This window comes from Heloderma suspectum, chromosome 6 (assembly GCF_057233095.1).
Source record: "Heloderma suspectum isolate Gila_16-S chromosome 6, 16-S_ref, whole genome shotgun sequence".
Classification (NCBI taxonomy): Eukaryota; Metazoa; Chordata; class Lepidosauria; order Squamata; family Helodermatidae; genus Heloderma; species Heloderma suspectum.
The window spans coordinates 46895222-46914221 of NC_139463.1; the positions used below are offsets into that span (position 1 = coordinate 46895222).

Here is a 19000-nt window from a genome sequence, read left to right on the forward strand (position 1 = left end):
TAAAGGTAAAGGTAAAGGTGTCCCCAACCAGTCGTGTCCGACTCTAGGGTGTGGTGCTCATCTCCATTTCTAGGCCGAAGAGCCAGCGCTGTCCGAAGACGCTTCCGTGTTCATGTGGCCGGCATGACTGAACACCGAGGTGCACGGAACGCTGTCACCTTTCCCGCCAAAGCGGTACCTATTTATCTACCTGCAATTTTTTGCTTTCGAACTGCTAGGTTGGCAGGAGCTGGGACTGAAGACGGGAGCTCACTCCGTCACGCAGCACTCGGGTCTCGAACTGCTGTCCTGCTGACCTTCCGGTCTGCAATTCAGCGTCTTAACCACTAAGCCACTGTGGCCCCTAAACCATAGTTTAGCATTATATGCTAGTTGGGCCATTGTGTTTTATTCTGTTATAACCGCTATATATCAACAGCTATTTCAAGAATATACCTGCATGAACATAACATAAAAAGGAATCCTGCTGGATGGATCAGACCAAAAGTCCTTCATCTTGTTTCGCACAGTGGCCAACCAGATGCCTCTGGGAAGCCCACAAACAGGAGCCAGGACAGAAAGGCAATAGCCCTCACCTACTGTTGCTCCCCAGCCACTGGCTCTGAACCTGAAAGTTCTACAAAGCCATCTAGTAACCATTGGTAGACTTATTTCTTTTTCTTCTTCTTTAGTTAACAGGGATACCAAAATGAGGCAAATTCTGGCAAATCAGTTAAACAACTAAAAACATCTACTAAATCCTCTGGTTGAAATGTGTTGGGCAATCTTCACATAATAAATGACCATTTCCTAGCACCAGCTGGAAGCCTGCCTCTTCCTCCATTTTCCCACCTGCTAGGGTCCAACTGATGTTGGCATGCTGAAGTGGCTGGCCAAGCTTTGCTTAAGCCCACTGTTGGGCACTTATTGGGCAGACTCTAATAATCCACTTCTCCCAGGCCTCCTCCTCAAATCCCTGGGGACAGGCTATAGAACCACCAGATTCTGGTTATTTTGGAAGTTCAACACCATGACAGATTTTTAAACAGAATTATCAGACTAACACTGCATTAGGGCAGATTTCAGCTCTCACTCTGAATGAACTGAAGGAGTCAGATGGAAAGGACTTTTGCTTACCTGTGTTATTGCATTTCCATTTATCCAAGGAGAGAATAGCTCTGGCAGGAGCCAAGAATGCAAAAGCGCTGGCTTGGAACAAAGGTAACCTGAGGGAAACAAAAAGAAAAAAAGTAAACAGCTTGAACTTTTGTGTCAGTATCATAACGTGCCTGTAAATCTTTCTAAGAGTACCAAGAGGCCTGCTTACCTCTTGAATAAGTAAAGTATTTGACCAGATTACAAGAATTTTTGTTCAAAATGCTAGTGAAGAGAGGGAGAAAAGGGTTCACAGTCCCACTAATCTGTGGACTAACTTGGTCATTTTGGACAAGCCTTAATCACAATATAACAATATTAGCCCATCAGTAAAATGGGAATATTAATGACCTACCTCTCTAACAGTATGTAGTGAAGATGAATGAGACAGACAAGTAATGTTACTTTGAATATAATCCGCTCTGAAAGCTTTTTTCTGGAAGGCGGCATAAACAGTTTAATCATACTTTCCACAATAGTCAGGAATAGAGTCTTATTGATTCTGGGGCACAATTCAAAGGAGGGGGTTTAATCCAAAAAAATCCTAAATGCTTAGGCTCTGCATTGCTTCAAGATCACCTCATTCTCACATCCTGTCACAGAGTGATGCTTCCCAGAGGCATCTGCTTGGCCACTATGGGAAATGGGATGCTAGACTAGATGGACCGTTGGTGTGATCTAGTTGGGCTCTTATATTCACAATCTTAGAAGTGACATGAGCTCCCTCCTACAGACTGCAGCCTCTTGAACAAGGATACACAGAAAGGCACCCAGTAACTCCCCCAACAGTGTGGACATAACATTAATGTAATAAAGCATTATTTTATTCCATTAGTTTTTAGCTGTCGTTCTTTCATCTTTAAACTTTGAGAGGCTCATTACAGACACAGTTGAGGATGTCCTGCATCAGAGCACAATGTATTAGTGACCGCATATAGGTGTTGTAACAACATATTAATCTCTGTGATGCGTAATACGTATTATATAAACTACTTTAGCAGGAGATCATTGCATTACTTATGTAGGCTATATAAACAAGTTTGCACAGGGGGTAAGCTGACACATCAACTTTTGAAGAGCAACTCGCCTCTATCTATAGTATGGGTAAAGCCAGTTCAGTGGCTTTGCTGGTAGAAACTCATACGGACACTAAAATCAGATTTCTAATATGACCAAAGTATTTTATGCTTAGCCAAAGCAAAAGAGGTATGTTGAGCGGTTGACTCAAATTCATAGGTATTTGTTGGCCATCGTGTTGCACCCCTGGCAAAGCTGTGCCTCCTCTCTCTCACGTACACATTACCCTTTCAAAAGCCCCTAATTAAATGTATGCAAATCAATGCATTCTTTAAAAATTAAATCACTAAGTGTTTAGAAGCGTTTACCGGTATTTTCTTCTGTGTGTGGAAAACACACACATCGGTCCATGTTTAAACACGTTTACATTTAGTTGAGTAAATTAGCTCACTATTTGCAATGATTAAGGCTAGTATTTTCAGCGTCTTGCGAAACTGCAAGCCAATTTACTACGGTTTGTAAATTTCTTCAGAACACCTTAGAAATACCAGGCTGCAACTGTTTTTTTCCCTAAACAGTTCAGTCACAATCATCTCTCAAAACATTCACAACACCCTGGCATTCTCCTGCCCAAGGCCCACCAACATGCAGAAAAAAAACTTAACTAGGCTTGGAGCCTATTTTGTTACTTAATAAAAAGGTATTAACACACTATAGCACCTTGATTTGCATAATGTATAATTTACTTAATGTATTTATATACTGCTTTACCAGGCAGAAAGCCCCCTCAATGTGGTATATTTATATTTATTTATATTATTAAATTTATTAATCGCCCATCTGGCTGCTCACCCAGCCACTCTGGGCGATGTACAACATACAATAAAACAGTTTAAAACAATAAAATTCTACAATAAAAACATTTTCTAAAATACCCTAACCCACCCCAAATGCCTGCCTGAACAACCACGTTTTTAATGCACGACAGAAGCTCATTAAAGAGGGGGCATGACGGAGTTCCCTAGGGAGGGAGTTCCACAGAGTGGGGGCCACCACAGAAAAGACCCTCTCCCTCGTCCCCACCAGTCTAGCTGTCCTGGCTGATGGGACAGAGAGAAGGCCATCCGAGGCTGATCTTGTTAAGCGGCCTGTCTGGTGCTGCTGGAGGCGCTCCTTAAGATAGGCTGGGCTGGAACCATATAGGGTTTTAAAGGTCAAAACCAACACCTTGAATTTGGCCCGGAAAACAACTGGTAACCAGTGCAACTCCTTCAGCACTGGAGTGATGTGATCTCGCCGGCGGCTGTCTTTAATCAGCTGAGCCACCGCGTTCTGTACCAGCTGCAGTTCCCAAACCGTCTTCAAGGGTAACCCCACGTTGAGCACATTACAGTAGTCTAAACGAGACCAGGGCATGTACTACCGATGGGAGCAGATGGTCGGGAAGGAAGGGGCGCAGCCGCCGTATCAGATGGAGTTGATACAGCGCTGTCCGGCTCACAGCTGACACCTGAGCTTCCATGGACAGCTGGGAGTCCAAAATGACCCCCAGGCTGCAGACCTGGTCTTTCAAGGGTAGCCGTAGCCCATTCGACACCAGGTCAACATCCCCCAGCCTCGTCTTGTCTCCCACCAAAAGTACCTCGGTCTTGTCAGGGTTCAGCTTCAGCTTATTCCTCCCCATCCAGCCACTCACTGTCTCCAGACATTTGGACAGGGATTCTACGGCCAACCTTGGTGAAGATTTGAATGAGAGGTAGAGCTGCGTGTCATCCGCATATTGATGACACTGCACCCCAAACCTCCTGATGATAACCCCCAGCGGCTTCACATAGATGTTAAATAGCATCGGGGAGAGGATGGAACCCTGTGGCACCCCACAAGTAAGTGGCCACGGGGCCGAAACCTCCTCTCCCAGTGCTACCCTCTGGTACCTGCCGGAGAGGAAGGACCAGAACCACCGTAATACGGTGTCTCCAATGCCCAACCCCTCCAGGCAGTCCAGGAGGATACCATGGTCAACGGTATCAAAAGCCGCTGAGAGGTCGAGGAGAACAAGGAAGGAGCATTCACCCCTATCCAGAGCCCTCCTCATATCATCTACCAAGGCGACCAAGGCCGTTTCTGTCCCATGCCCAAGCCTGAAGCCCGACTGAAATGGGTCTAGATAATCAAGTTTCTTCCAAGTGTGCCTTCAACTGCACCGCCACCACCCGCTCAATCACCTTGCCCCAAAATGGCAGATTTGAGACTGGGCGAAAGTTGTTCAGAACTTGGGGATCCAAGGAGGGCTTCTTTAAGAGCGGTCTTATCACTGCCTCCTTGAGGGCTGATGGCATCACTCCCTCCTCAAGGGAGGCGTTCACCACCACCCTGATCCCCTCACCCAGTCTCTCTCCGCAGCCCATAATGAGCCAAGATGGGCAAGGATCAAGTAAGCAGATGGTCGGCCGTACAGATGAAAGCACCTTGTCCACTCCATCAGGAGGAAGAAGCTGGAACCGATCCCACAAAACCGGTTTGCCACAGGCCGCCTCTTGCTCACTAACTGTATCCACAGCGTGCAGAGTAACACACCTAATCTGATCAATTTTATCTGCAAAGTGCCTTGCCAAGGCCTCACAGGAGGCCTTAGAATGCTCCAGTGGTTCCAGAGCCACAGGACCGACCAGGCTCCGGACCACTTGGAACAGCCTCCTGGGACAGCACTCTGCAGACGCGATAGAGGCAGCATAATATTCCTTTTTTGCTGCCTTCACCACCACGATAGGCTGAAGATACAGCTCTAGCCCATGTCTGATCGTCTTTGGAGCAAGACTTCCGCCACCGGCGCTCTAGCCACCTCACCTCCTGTTTCAGAGCTTGTAACCGCGGAGTGAACCATGGTGCAGTCCGAGCCCTGTTCAGGGGGAGAGGGCATTTCGGAGCCACCCGATCTAATGCCCCAGTGATTGCGGCATTCCAGCCACCCACCAGGGTCTCGACCGAGTGGCCGTTGGCGTGCCCCAGAGAATCCCCAAGCGCGTTCAGGAATCCATTTGGATCCATAAGACGCCTGGGGCGGACCATTTTAATGGGTCCTCCACCCCTGCGGAGGGGTTGTGGAACCGAGAAGTCCAACATCACCAGATAGTGATCTGACCATGACAAGGGGGTGGTGGATATACCCCCGACTTCCAGATCACTCCCCGCTTCTCCAGAAACAAACACAAGGTCTAGTGCATGACCGGCTACGTGGGTGGGCCCAGTTAGAATATGGTGCAGCTCCCAGGAAGCCATGGTCTCCATGAAGTCCCGAGGTGCTCCTGTGAGGATGGCCTCCAAATGTACGTTGAAGTCCCCCAACACCAATAAGTTAGGGGCCTGTACACGCACATCAGAGACCACCTCAAGCACCTCGGCCAGGGAGTCAGTCGTGCAGCGGGGTGGACGGTACACGAGCAGAATCCCCAGACTGCCCTTCGGGCCCAACCACCAGTACATGCACTCATTTATTTATTTATTTTTATTTATTGCATTTATATCCCGCCTTTTTTCCTCTTGCAAGGAACCCAAGGCGGCTTACATAATCCTCCTCCTCTCCATTTTATCCTCACAACAACAACCCTGTGAGGTAGGTTGGGCTGAGAGTCTGTGACTGGCCCAAAGTCACCCAGTGAGCTTCCATGGCCAAGTGGGGACTAGAACCCGGATCTCCCGGCTCCCAGTCCAACACTCTCACCACTACACCACACTCAGCAACCTTGGTCTCCGAGAGAGGGGGTCTGGTGAAGACCAAGGACTCTCGGTAGATAACAGCCACTCCCCCTCCCCGATCCCCAGATCCCCAGCCCTCGGCTGCTGTGCATACGAAAATCCAGCTGGACACATGGCTGCAAGGGTTGAAGCAGCAGCCTCGGCCAGCCAGGTCTCCGTAATACATGCCAGGTCTGCACACTCATCCAGGATCATGTCATGGATGAGGGAGGTTTTCTGGGTAACAGACCTGGCATTGCAGAGCAGCAAACGAAGGCCAGAAGATAGGGTCACGCCTCCCCCAACCATCCTTTGGCTCTGGACAGGCCTGGCATGGCCTGCCCCTAGCGCTCCGCCAGTGCCTGCTGCCCAGCCTCGGTATGTTCTGGCCCCCAACACTCCCCCCACTGCCTCCATCAGGTGGACACATGCCCCCTCGCTCCCGCCTATCAGGTAGGCTACCCACCCCTAAAAACACAACAAAATCCCCCAGCAAAAAAAACAAAAAACAATTAAAAATCCCCTTAAAAATAATGCTAGGCAGGAGTCCACAGGGAAGGCCTGGTGGTGGTGGTGGCGGCAGCAGCAGCAGCAGGCCCAGCAGCAGCAGGCACGCCTCTTCCCCGGTGGTGGTGATGGCGTCTCCTGCAGGCCCTGGCTCTCCCAGGCCACCTCAGCCAGCCAGCTTATGTAGCCCCTCCCGGGAGGGGCAGGTGGAGCAGCACAGCTGGCTCGGTACCTGGGGGCCTGGTCCTGCAGGGACTGGCGGTGTGCCAGGCAGAAGTCTACAGGGAAGGCCTGGTGGTGGTGGCGGCGGCAGCAGCAGGGCCAGCAGCAGCAGGCACGCCTCTTCCCCGGTGGTGGTGATGGCGTCTCCTGCAGGCCCTGGCTCTCCCAGGCCACCTCAGCCAGCCAGCTTATGTAGCCCCTCCCGGGAGGGGCAGGTGGAGCAGCACAGCTGGCTCGGTACCTGGGGGCCTGGTCCTGCAGGGACTGGCGGTGTGCCAGGCAGAAGTCTACAGGGAAGGCCTGGTGGTGGTGGCGGCGGCAGCAGCAGGGCCAGCAGCAGCAGGCACGCCTCTTCCCCAGTGATGGCTTCTCCTGCAGGCCCTGGCTCTCCTCGTTAACTTCACAATTAGAACTTGTGTTAACAAGTTAACAATTAGAACTGGATAAAAATTCAGTGCTAATTTATTATTATAATATGAAACATTCCAACATGAGATGCACATAACGAGGATCCAAAGAGAAAATTTGGGTGCTGGGGGTGGGGGGGATTAAAGGGGCTGTTTTCACTTCATGGTGGCAAATCATGGGATAATTAATTAACCCATGATTTGCCACACAGTGTGCCAGGTGTGTTCCACATCCTTTCTGGATATTCAACCCCCAATCGGGCTGATTGGGGGTTGCTACATGACATCGGAACCAGGGCATTATAGGTTAATAGTTTGTTAAACAACTCACAGTTAACCTAACTACTAATTTTAAGTTAACTGTGGGTTATTTAACACATGATTAACCTATAGTGTTTAGGTTCAGATGTCACGTAACAACCCCCGATCAGCCCAATTGGGGATCAAATATTCAAAATGGCTGTGGAATACACCTGGCACATGCTGCAGAAAATCGTGGGTTAATTAATTAACCCACTTTTTTTGCTGTTACATGCGACCCAGGTCAAAGAGTAGAGTGTGCAACCAATTTTTAATCAATTTGCTTATTTTCTACTAATGCACTACTGCGTATGTAGAGTTTGTTTATTAAACAAGAGCAATAATTACAATGTCAGCATTTATTTCAACTAGCTGGAATGCATATTATTGTAGGTTAGCTCCTTGTACATATTGTTCAAAAACAGAAAGACTTTAGAATTATGATGATAGGTACTTTAAAGAGCTGGTATAAAATGCAGTAACTTCAAATATATTATTTATTATTACATTTATATCCCACTTTTTTTCCCTCTCTTACAAGGAACCCAAGAAGCTTACATGGTCCTCCTCCTCTCCACGTTATCCCCACAACAACCCCGTAATGTAGGCTAGGCTGAGAGGCAGTGACTGGCCCAAAGTCACCCAGTGAGATTCATGCCTGAGTAGAACCTGGGTCTCCTGAGTTCCAGTCCAACATCTAACCCCTACACTCACACTGACCTTTGACCCCCTAAACCATGAGATTTCCTAGTCTGCATCTTTAACAGACTTTTAGATGAGTATATGCTGGTGCAAATAGCCTGGATTTCTAGAATCAGAATGGACACTAGACTGTGAGAACAGCTACAGGTAACTGACTGAAGTATTTTTGTGACAGTGGAATTTGACCTTTCAGACACAGACAGTTTGATTTATTTACAATATTTATATACCGCTCCGCATCAGAAGATTTTGGAGCGGTGAACAACATGGTAAAAGAATAAAACAACAGGTTAAAAGAGTTAAAACATTTTTTAAAAAGAGGAACTCCAACAAAGTGGAATTTAACAAACCACAGCTGGTCATGCAAAGAAGGCCTCTTGAAATAACAACATCTTCAGGAGGCGCCAGAAGGAACACAAAGTTGCTGCCTGCCTGACCTCTAAAGGCAGGGAATTCCACAGGAAGGGGGCCACCACACTGAAGGCTCTTTTCCTGGTGGACTCCAACCGAGCCATGGGTCCATGTGGAACCACTAGGAACATGCCCTCTGATGACCTCAGTGACCGGGCTGGTAAGGAAGGAGGTGCTCTCTCAGGTATCCTGGTCCCAAGTGGTTTAGGGCTTTGTACACTAGTACTAAGACCTTAAACCTGGCCCGGTAGCAAATAGGCAGCCAGTGCAGTTCCCTCAGCAAAGGAGTTGCATGCTGAAAAGGGGCAGCTTCAGACAACGGCTGAGCTGCTGCATTCTGCACTAGCTCCAGCTTCCGGACCAGCCTTAAGGGCAGCCCCACATAGAATGCATTGCAGTAACCCAGTCTTGAGGTTACTAATGCCTGTACCACCGTGGTCAGGGTACCCCTGTCCTGGAGAGGCCGTAGCTGGCGAACCAGCCGAAGCTGGTAAAAGGCACTCTGAGCCACCGCGACCACTTGGGCCTCCAGCAACAATGTTGGATCTAGGAGTACCCCCAGACTACGGACCTGATCTTTCAGAGGGGGTGCAACCCCATCCAGAACAGGCAATAAGCCTATCTCCCGGACCAGAGAACCACTCACCCACAGAGCTTCCATCTTGCCAGGATTCAGCTTCAGTTTATTGGCCCTCATCCAGCCCATTACTGAGTCTAGGCACCGATTCAGGACTTGCACAACCTCTCCTGATTCGGATGTCACAAGGAGATAGAGCTGCGTGTCAACAGCATACTGATGGCATTTAGCTCCAAATCCCCTAATGACCACTCCCAGAGGCTAAATATTAAACAACACTGGGGACAAGATGGTACCCTGCGGCACCCCATAGTTCAGTTGCCAAGGGGCTGAAGAATAGTCACCCAATGTTACTCTCTGAAATTGGCCCCATAGGTAGGACTGGAACTACTGTAACACAGTGCCTCCAATACCCGTCCCACGGAGTCAATCCAGGAGGATACCATGGTCAATGGTATCAAATGCCAATGAGAGATCGAGCAGAATTAACAGGGTTGCACTCCCCCTGTCCCTCTCTCGATAAAGGTCATCCATCAGGGTGACCAGGGCTGATTCAGTCCTGTAACCAGGACAAAACCCAGACTGAAATGGGTCTAGATAATCAGTATCCTCCAAGAGTGCCTGCAGTTGGTCCGCCATGACCCTCTCAAGTACCTTCCCTAAAAAAGGGGTATTTGCAACTGGGCGGTAGTTGTCTAATACTGTTGGGTCCAGAGTGAGCTTCTTAAGGACAGTAGGGACCACCCCTTCCTGTAGGGAAGCATTTATCACTCCCTGGACCCACCCAGTCATAGCCAGGAGGGACAGGGATCAAGAGGGCACATGGTCAGTTGCATTATTGCAAGCATCTTGTCCACATCATCAGCCTGTAACAACTGGAACTGATCCCACAAAATCGGGCAGATGGTGGCATCAGACATCTCGACTGGTACTGCACTAAGAACAGCATCAAGGTCGCTGCAGAGACAAGTGATTTTGTCCCCAAAGTGCGATGCAAAAAGGTCACAGCAGGTCCTCAACGGGGCCAGGGCCCCATTTACTGGGGAAGATGTTAACAACCGCTGGACCACCTGGAAGAGCTCCACTGGATGGCTACTTGAGGAAGTAATGGAGGCAGCAAAATAAACCTTCTTTGCTGCCCGCACTGCTACGCAGTAGGCACGATTATGCACTCTGCAGCGTGCTTGGTTGTCTTCACTTCGAGTCTTGTGCCATTTGTGCTCTAGCTGACATCCAGCCTGTTTCATTGACCGCAGCTCCCCAGTATACCAGGGAGCAGAACGTGCAATCAAGTCTATGGCCCTCCGCATCTCACTGTTCCACAGTGAGGCTAGGGCCTCAGTTGGATCACCAGCTCTCTCCACTGGAAAATCCCCAAGAGCATTCAGAAATCCATTGGATTCCATCAGTCTCCTGGGGCGGACCATCCGAATAAGTCCCCCACCCCCACAGGAGGAGAGTAACGCCGTAAGTTCAAATCTCACCAGGAAATGGTCTGACCATAACAATGGGGTTACTTGGAGCCCCCCAATCTTCAGACTACCCCTCTCACAAGTTGGAGCAAAAACCAAATCAAGGGTGTGCTTCATGTTTTGGGCTGAGGACAACTGAGACAGCCCCATAGTTGTCATGGAGGCCATGAAGTCCTGAGCTGGAACTCCGGAGGCCTCAGCATGGAAGTTGAAGTCATCCAGAACCACCGTCCTGGGTTCCTCCAACACCACACTTGCGACTGCCTCCGCCAGCTCAGATGCTGGGCAGCAGGGTGGGTGCAGGGTGACCAGCAGCATCCCCAATCTGTCTCTATGGCCCAACACCAGGTGCAACCCCTCAAGGCCCGCTCCAAGGTGGAGTGGTGTCCTGGTGATAGAGATGGAAGTTCTATGAACCACAGCAACTCCCCACCCCTTGGCCCTCCAACCTATGTTGGTGCTGCACTGAGTACCCAGGTGGGCAGAGCTGAGTCAGGCTGACACTACCCAGCTCACCCACCCAAGTCTCAGTGATAGACACCTGGTCGGCCCTCTCATCCACGATTAAATCATGAATGAGTGCGGTCTTATTGCAGACCAATCTGGCGTTAAATAGCAGCACCGCAAGACAGGAGGGCACAGTGGAAGAGCTACCAGCTACATGAGAGCTAGAGGAGGGGAGGCAGAAGGGGAACAGTGTATAAACACCTGTGGCTCATTCTACTTTGATGTCCCAACCCCCTCAATCCCCAATCCATTTAAAGAGAAAGGAGTGGATGAATGCTTGATCCAGATGTAACATTCCCAATCTCCTAGGAGATTGAGACTGTGGTGGTATGGACTTCTCCATACTACTCATGTTTAATGCTAGCTAGGACTGCAAAGTTTGAAATGAGGACTTGAAAGGGATTAGCAAACCTTAGATGAGGCACTCCTGGTTAGCTATAACTATGCTTAGTACTGATTTTTGCTGAGAGAAAAATAGGAGTGCTCTCTTCTGGCTTTCAATTGTATGAAGATGTTTATATATGACTCTTATGGACTTTGGCCTCTCTCTCTCTCTCTGATTAAGGAAGATTTGTTTTTTAGATTTGGTTCATTTTAATTACAGGGCAGGGCAGGGCAGTTCACAGAGAGAAGAATGGAATAAAAATCTGCCTTAGCCAATTTGTGAGGAGTAATAAACATCCTCCCCTTTCTGGGAATTCCAGCTGATACCATCACATTTCATGAAAAAAAAGAAGCAGAAACTTCCTTGGCATTTCAAGAGAAAGTAAAGGACAAAAGTGTCTTTTCTAAAAGATGACAACTGGTTTCTTTCAGTGGATCATTTGAAACAAAACTAGATCAACATCTACTTTAATTTAGGAAACCTGGAAGCTTGGTTGTTTTTTCCTTTTAGAAGGATTCTCTTCAACAATCTTCACTGCTTTGTTTAAACAGGCTTGCCTTCCTTACCCTACTGAGCAGCTATCCTCCACCCAATATTCTGTTTCATGGCTAAATATGCTGAATACTTTGCTTTTGAGGGAAAGATTCCAAGATGTAACATTACTTGAAAGAACTAGAACTATGGAAATAGATAACAAGGCTAAGTACAATTTTTCCTCACATTGTTTTTCATTTTTGTTCCATTTAGGATGGAGATAGAAGTACGAGAGTTTACCATACTTTGGCTCTTGGACAAAGATGAAAAGTTGACTGTTTTAAAAACATTTTTAATATGCATGCTCAGGTACAGAACAATGCAAATTAGGTACACATGTCACTTTTCTAAATATTTAAGGGATATTAAAAATCATCTTATGTTTTGATAACTACCGTAACATAGGGCAGAATCTCCGCTGATTCTCTTGCGCCCTGCTGATTCTGATGCGCAAATGGTGGTCCCACCAATTCCGCTACATGAGCGGGTCCCACCGCTTGCACAACAGCAATTTAGCGCTTCTCCAAGAACAGCCTGAAATGAGTGAAAACACTTGTTTCTCAATTGGGGCAGGTTGGCAGAGCTCCCTTATGCGAGCTCTGCCAACCTGCCCCATACCAGAAATGAGCATTTTTGCTCATTCCAGGTTGCCCAGGAAGTGTTAAAACATCCTTCCACAAGTGGTGAGTCCCACTTGCAGACAGGAACTGGCGGAACATAAGGGAATCAGCAGGGGTGTAAATGCCTCGTTGGATTCCGCCCATACTTCCCTAATACAATGCAGATGTTTTTGGGAGAGTGGGGGGTTAAATACGCATTTTGGAATGGCACAAATCAGACGATGACCCATACAACTATGTGACCTATTTACTTACCCATACTGGTAAGTATCCACTTGCCTGGTTACCTATGGCAAAAACCACCTCCCGGCAACTAGATACAGAATTGTTTAATTTGGGAAGAAGTTGGCTGTTGCTGATGTGCCACAAATGTGTAGGCTGTTGGAGAAAGGCCCTAGTTCAGAGGCAGAACACATATTTTGCACACAGAAAAGTCCACATTCAATCCTCGGCATCTCCAGCTGAAAGATCTCAGGTAGCATGGATGGGAAAGACCTCTGGCTGAGAGCTTGGACAGCTGCTGCTAGTTAGAAGAGAGAATAGTGGTCCAGGTGGACCAAAGGCCTCATCTGGCATAAGACTAAAACTCTGATGTTTTAATTATTGGACATGTTGGGTTTTAAAAATTGTTTTAATTGCTGTTTTATTGTTATTTGAATGTTGTTACCCACCTTGAACACTACTCTAAATGGAAAGGCAGGATATAAATTATTATAATAAAATAAATATACGTGTTCTGATGGGCTAGTTACCTTTGCAAACATTTTTGAAATGCATTTTTTAAAATCACTGGCCACAATATAGCACAGCCTTCCCCAATCATGCTGGCTGAGGGGTGATGGGAATTGTAGTCCAACACATCTGGAGGGCACCAGGTTGGGGAAGGCTGGTATAGCAAGTAGCTTAGAGTAGGGTGATATTTGCCTCAAGAGCTAACACGTAATGAAAAACTCACCTGCACCCAAATGTTGTTTGTAACAAAGTTGTGATTCCAACACAAAAGAATATGGTCCCTATTAGCTGGCTGGTAGCCCACTGGTCAAATCCAACACACATGGCATCTGCTAGCAAGAAGGGCACTGCTATAGTTCCACTGAAACAAGTCAGGTAATGCTGCAAATATGAAGGGTTATCTTATTTACTATCAGTATATATTACTGCATTCAATTTGTTTATACCATTGCAACCAGCCCAAGAGCTTATTTTCTAATACAATACATTCCCAATGTTTAGCACTCTAAACTGATCATGCAAAATTACTTCTAAAAAAACATCAATTAACTCCCATTTATGGATACATGATTTCCATATTTCATACTCCATCCTAAAACCTTTCATGGGGAAAATGATTTTAGATTTAAATGATCATATATGAATATGGGCAAGTTCCAGATAACACACATCAAAGGAAAGTATGGTTCATGAAGGAACTCCAGGTTACCCAAACCTCCACAAGGCTGATATGTCCCATTGTTATTTATGATGCCCGTTGGGCATCATAAGTAGAACCTATGCCGGCATACTATTGTTCTACCACTGGATGATGCTGGGATTGCCAAGCCTGCAGTCTGCACAATGTTGCAATCAAAATACCTTAGAAGCAGAGGAGGCTCCACCATGAGACAAAGTGAGGTGGCTGCCTCAGGCTGCAAATCTGGAGCTACAAAGTAGGAGACAGACAAGTCTGACCCATGGACACAATCCACAAGAATGTTCTCATGCACAACCCCTATTGAAATGAATGAAAACTTCACATGAGCACAGTAAGTTGCCCTGCCCTAAAACCTAAATAAGGTGAAAAATGGTATATAAATGTCTTAAATAAATATATGGGCACATGTCCTCTGAAGCAGAGAAATTCAAGAGAGAAAAACAATGGCATTCTAAACTTTTTATGCAGTGGGGACACTCCAAGGCATTACGAACATATGAAGCTGCCTTATATGGAGTCAGAGCTTTGGTCCATCTAACTCAATATGGACTAGTCTGACTGGCAAGCCTTTCAACCCTGCTGCCTGAGATCCTTTTAACTGGAGAATTGTGATTGCATTACAAGGAAGATTATTGGTAGTATAATATAGTAGATGTTTTATTTTATTTCATACTGCCATTTCTTAATCCTCAACAGGAGTCTGTCAAAATGAAGTTCTGCATTTAGGCGTTGGTCATGGGGGCGGGAGGGCGGGACTTTTCATGTGGTTGTAACCACTCATTGCACAGACAGGTATTTACTGTCTCGGTGTGTAAGCTTCTTCTATTTGTTTTGTGCCTGATTCAAGCACCAGCTCTGCTTCTGTCATGCTGGACAATGTGTGTGTACACAGTTAACCTCTACTTCTAAAAAAATATCAAATTGATGTGTGTTATCAGTGGGGACACTCCAAGGCATTACGAACATATGAAGCTGCCTTATATGGAGTCAGAACTTTGGTCCATCTAACTCAATATGGACTTGTCTGACTGGAAAGCTTTCAACCCTGCTGCCCAAGTTATCACTTTGCCTCATGGTGGAGCCTCCTTTGCTTCTAAGGTATTTTGATTGCAGTGTTGTGCAGACTGCAGGCTTGGTAATCCCAGCATCATCCAATGGTAGAACAATAGTATGCAGGCATAGGTTCTACTTATGATGCCCAATGGGCATCATAAATAGCAATGGGACATATCAGCCTTGTGGAGGTTTTGGTAACCTGGAGTTCCTTCATGAACCATGCAAAAAATGCCTATCTAAGTAGCAGGTACAAATGCTTGGCTATGTTCAGGGGCTCCAGAAACAAATATACCTAAATTTTGTGGCTACACTGAAGCAACATGAAAACAGAGCTGGTTTCTCATCTTCCCAACTTCAGCAATTAAAATCAGAGAACTAGAACCAAAGATAAGGGCGTTTGTAGTCCAACATCAGTTCCTGCCATCTTTAATTCCTGTGCCAGGTGCCTTCATTAGTCAGCACTTTTTCCTGCTGAGCAACATTTAAAGTAATCTTATACTTATTACTCACCAGGAGTAATGTGAAAGCCATATTTTGTTAGGATACATTTTAACTTAAGCACCATTTTTGGCAGAAAAGCAGGATATAAATGTAATAAATAAAATATCAAATGCTATACCTGTAACCCCAAGAATATGCAGAGGTACCAGGGAGGAACATCTTCAATTGTGTATATCATGTCCGTTCTTTGTGTGTCTGAGCTTCCACTGCTGTCTAGTGTCTCTGCCAGAGAACTCTGTCAAAAACAAAATCAGGGGGGAAATAAATTGATACTCATTTAATATTACAGAAAAATGCACCAAATACAACATACTCTGTGATGTGGTAACCTGGGCACCTTTAATGAGATCTGTATCCTTTTTCAAAGCAGTGTTAACACGCATAGCTAAAAAAGAAACCCTTTCACCTTTCAAGTGATCAGCTCTACTGCATAAGCAAGAGATATGCACACACTCTCTCTTTCATATAACCAACTTCCTGCCTTTTCATATAAGCAGGCCATTATTCCCTTCTTGTGATATAACCACAGCACATTATGCCAAAAGCAAGATGATGACCTATTGGTTTACACAAACAAGGAGGTTAAGATCAACACACCACACACCAAGCATTAATGGCCAGTTAAAAAAAAAAAGTGTGGAAGTTGTATAAGAGGCTCAAATTGCACAATGTATGATAGCGCTACTCCTTACTAAAATGAATGTATGTCTTTCAATACATGCAGCTGAATTGTAGTTGATGCTAATTCAAATTGGAGTCACATTAGAATTCATAGAAGATCAAACGGGAATCAACCACACACACTATGGCAAAAGTGAACGATAAGCTTTAGAGGTACTTCATGAAAAAGAATCTGAAGATTCCTAGCTCAAAAATAAAGTTTCTAGACTTCATTAACATTTGAAAGTATCATGGTAAAAACACTTAAGGATCAAACACAAGAAAATGAAGAGGGGAAGGGCACAAGGACCTAGGATCAATTCCTGGTATCTTCAGGTAGGGGTGGGAAAGATCCTTGTCTGAAACCCTGAAGAACAGCTGCTGGTCAGTAGTGCAGACAATACAGAGCTAGATGGACTTACGGGCTGATTCAGTAGAAAGCAACTTCATATGAAAGGAAGCCTGAATGCATTGTTTTTCTCTAATCATAACTATTGAGGTCATACATCTTTCGTCTTTTACTGAGGTCTTATACATTTAATAGTAACTGTTTCCAAAGCCATTAACTACACTGAGTTGAATCAATTGTAGTTTTAGCAAGAGCAGCAATTAACATAACAAAGTTCATGACACATGCTCCATTTCTGATTCACCGCCTTGGTGCTGAAGTTGCTCTCCTTATTCCAATGCATGCAAGATAGGGAAGGGTAAATAATTAGAGTAGGTAACTGCTACATGTACTGTAGAGAATTGGAGCTGAGTTGGTGGATTGCTACTTAACTACAGTGAGCTGCACAGGCAGTGACTCAACCACCTTTTCAGAGGAAAAAAAGAAGATGGACAAAGCAAAAGAAGCAGAAAGAAAGAACAGTGAAACACACACACATGTATCTATTAAAATGTGAGCCTTATCTTGCAGGTTGGGGTTACAGGATGTCTAACGTGTGAACAAAAAATTGGCCTACAATTGAATAGGCTACATCAGCCTTACCCAACCTGGTGCCCTCAAGATGTTTTCTGCTACAACTCTCATCATCCCTGACCACTGTCCAAACTATCTGGGACTAGTAGGGATTTTAGTCCAAAATATCCAGAGGGCACCATGTTGGGGAAGGCTGAGCTACAGCTTTGTAAGGGGCCAGTATGACTCTTTCCACAGTAGAAGACTAACAAAATCACTTAAGTACTAAAGCTTTATGAAAACAAAAAAAGTACTTAACACTTATTGGCAACAGCCCCTGAAAGGAAGGACATATTTAATTTACTAGTCTCAAATCTTGTAGAAAGAAGGGTTTGTATAACTACTGTGCTGACTTAATCCATACTTGGCTTCAGAGTGAATATTCTGGTCTCGAACATGATGACTTCTTGAGATTCAAAACCACATGTCTGGCACATTTTCTAGATGTACCACATCCTCCTAGCATTCTTTAATGCACCTATGTTATCGCATCAGAGATAATCATGACAAGTCAAATAACAAATATTTGCTTCCCAAATGAGCACTGATCTAGTAGCAATGCACACCGTGGACTTTGTAAGTCCTGTAGAAGGAAATGGAGAGGTGCTTCTTTTTAATTTGTTTTTAATAGGAATATTTTGATAAGCTCTCCATGTAATTTAGCAATTTCGGCCATGGCAACTCAGTCCCGTGCACAGCATGGCGGACATCACTATAAACACATGGGAAGCTGCTAAACTCAAATGGCTTGGCTTCGCCCAATTGCTCTGATCATGCCACAATTTTCAAAACATTAGGTGGGGTGGAGGCAGTCCTTGTGGCTTTTAGAGCTCTCTTCTACCGTCATACTTGGAGAGTCCAACTGTTTACTTTTCTGCATAAGCTTCCCAGGGAGGAAGTCCTTCTCCTGGGATGTAGCCACTGAAACTTATGCTGATGCTGTGAGAGAGGTGTTTATCTTGATTAGTTTATTAAATGTATATACTGCTTTATACTACCAACACAGTCCTGAAGCAAATTACATAAAAGGATAAAATATGAATACATAAAAACATTCATTAAAACCATACGATTTTAATAAAAATGTCCACCCCATAGACCACCTAAAATCATTCCCAATCCAACTTGGGAATGAACAACAACATTAACTACCAAGCCCCGACCCTGAAATCTATCCAAATGCCTGGGAGAAGAGACATGTCTTCACCTGGCACTGAAAGGATGAGGCAAACTTCCCTGGGGATCACATTCCATAACCAGGGAGCTACCACAGAAAAGGCCCATTCTCCCATTGGTGTTCTCAGAGTATCTCTTAGAGGGGGTACAGAGAGAAGGGCCTCAGATGTCAATCTCAGCATCTGGGGAGGTACATGTGGGGAAAGGCAGTGCTTGAAATAATGTTGTCCCGAGCTGTACAAGAGGCATAAAGGGCTAGCTCCTAGGAGTTCAGTTCAATTTTTGCTTTTGCGTGTGGAGATGAACAGAGGTGTGATGGAACACAGACTTCTATGAGTGGGAAGCCACAACTATGCTGGAAGCTGTTGCAACTTGCTGAGGATCAAACAAACATCCAGAACTCAGGGTAGAGGAAAGGTAGAAGGGCCAACACTATAAATGCACTTAATTCCAAAAGGGATTTTAAAAATTAGAATGAGTTTGCTTTGGAGAAGGCGCTACAATTAACTTATGAGCATGCAGAATGTGTTTCAAGGATATAGGTTTTTTTGTGGGGTAAATATTCTTTATTTGCATGTTTACCTTGGCTCATCCCAAAGCCCAGTGGATCAAAACTACCAAATTCAGGTTAGAAAAGACAAGGCAGAATCCAATGGGGCGCTTACGTCACTGATTCTTTGTCGC

The 19000-nt window shown here is 45.7% G+C and overlaps 1 protein-coding gene across 1 annotated transcript in view; it reads right to left on the reverse strand.

Moving 5' to 3' along the window:
* The window catches only part of SLC23A2 (solute carrier family 23 member 2), a 117351-nt gene that overhangs the window by 34045 nt on the left and 64306 nt on the right, over positions 1-19000 (reverse strand). Inside the window, exons 5-7 of the mRNA XM_084804192.1 lie at positions 15638-15754; positions 13486-13643; positions 1117-1205 (exon numbers count right to left, since the gene is read on the reverse strand). Coding sequence (XP_084660318.1) covers positions 1117-1205; positions 13486-13643; positions 15638-15754 — 364 coding nt within the window. The remainder of the gene's footprint in view (positions 1-1116; positions 1206-13485; positions 13644-15637; positions 15755-19000) is intronic.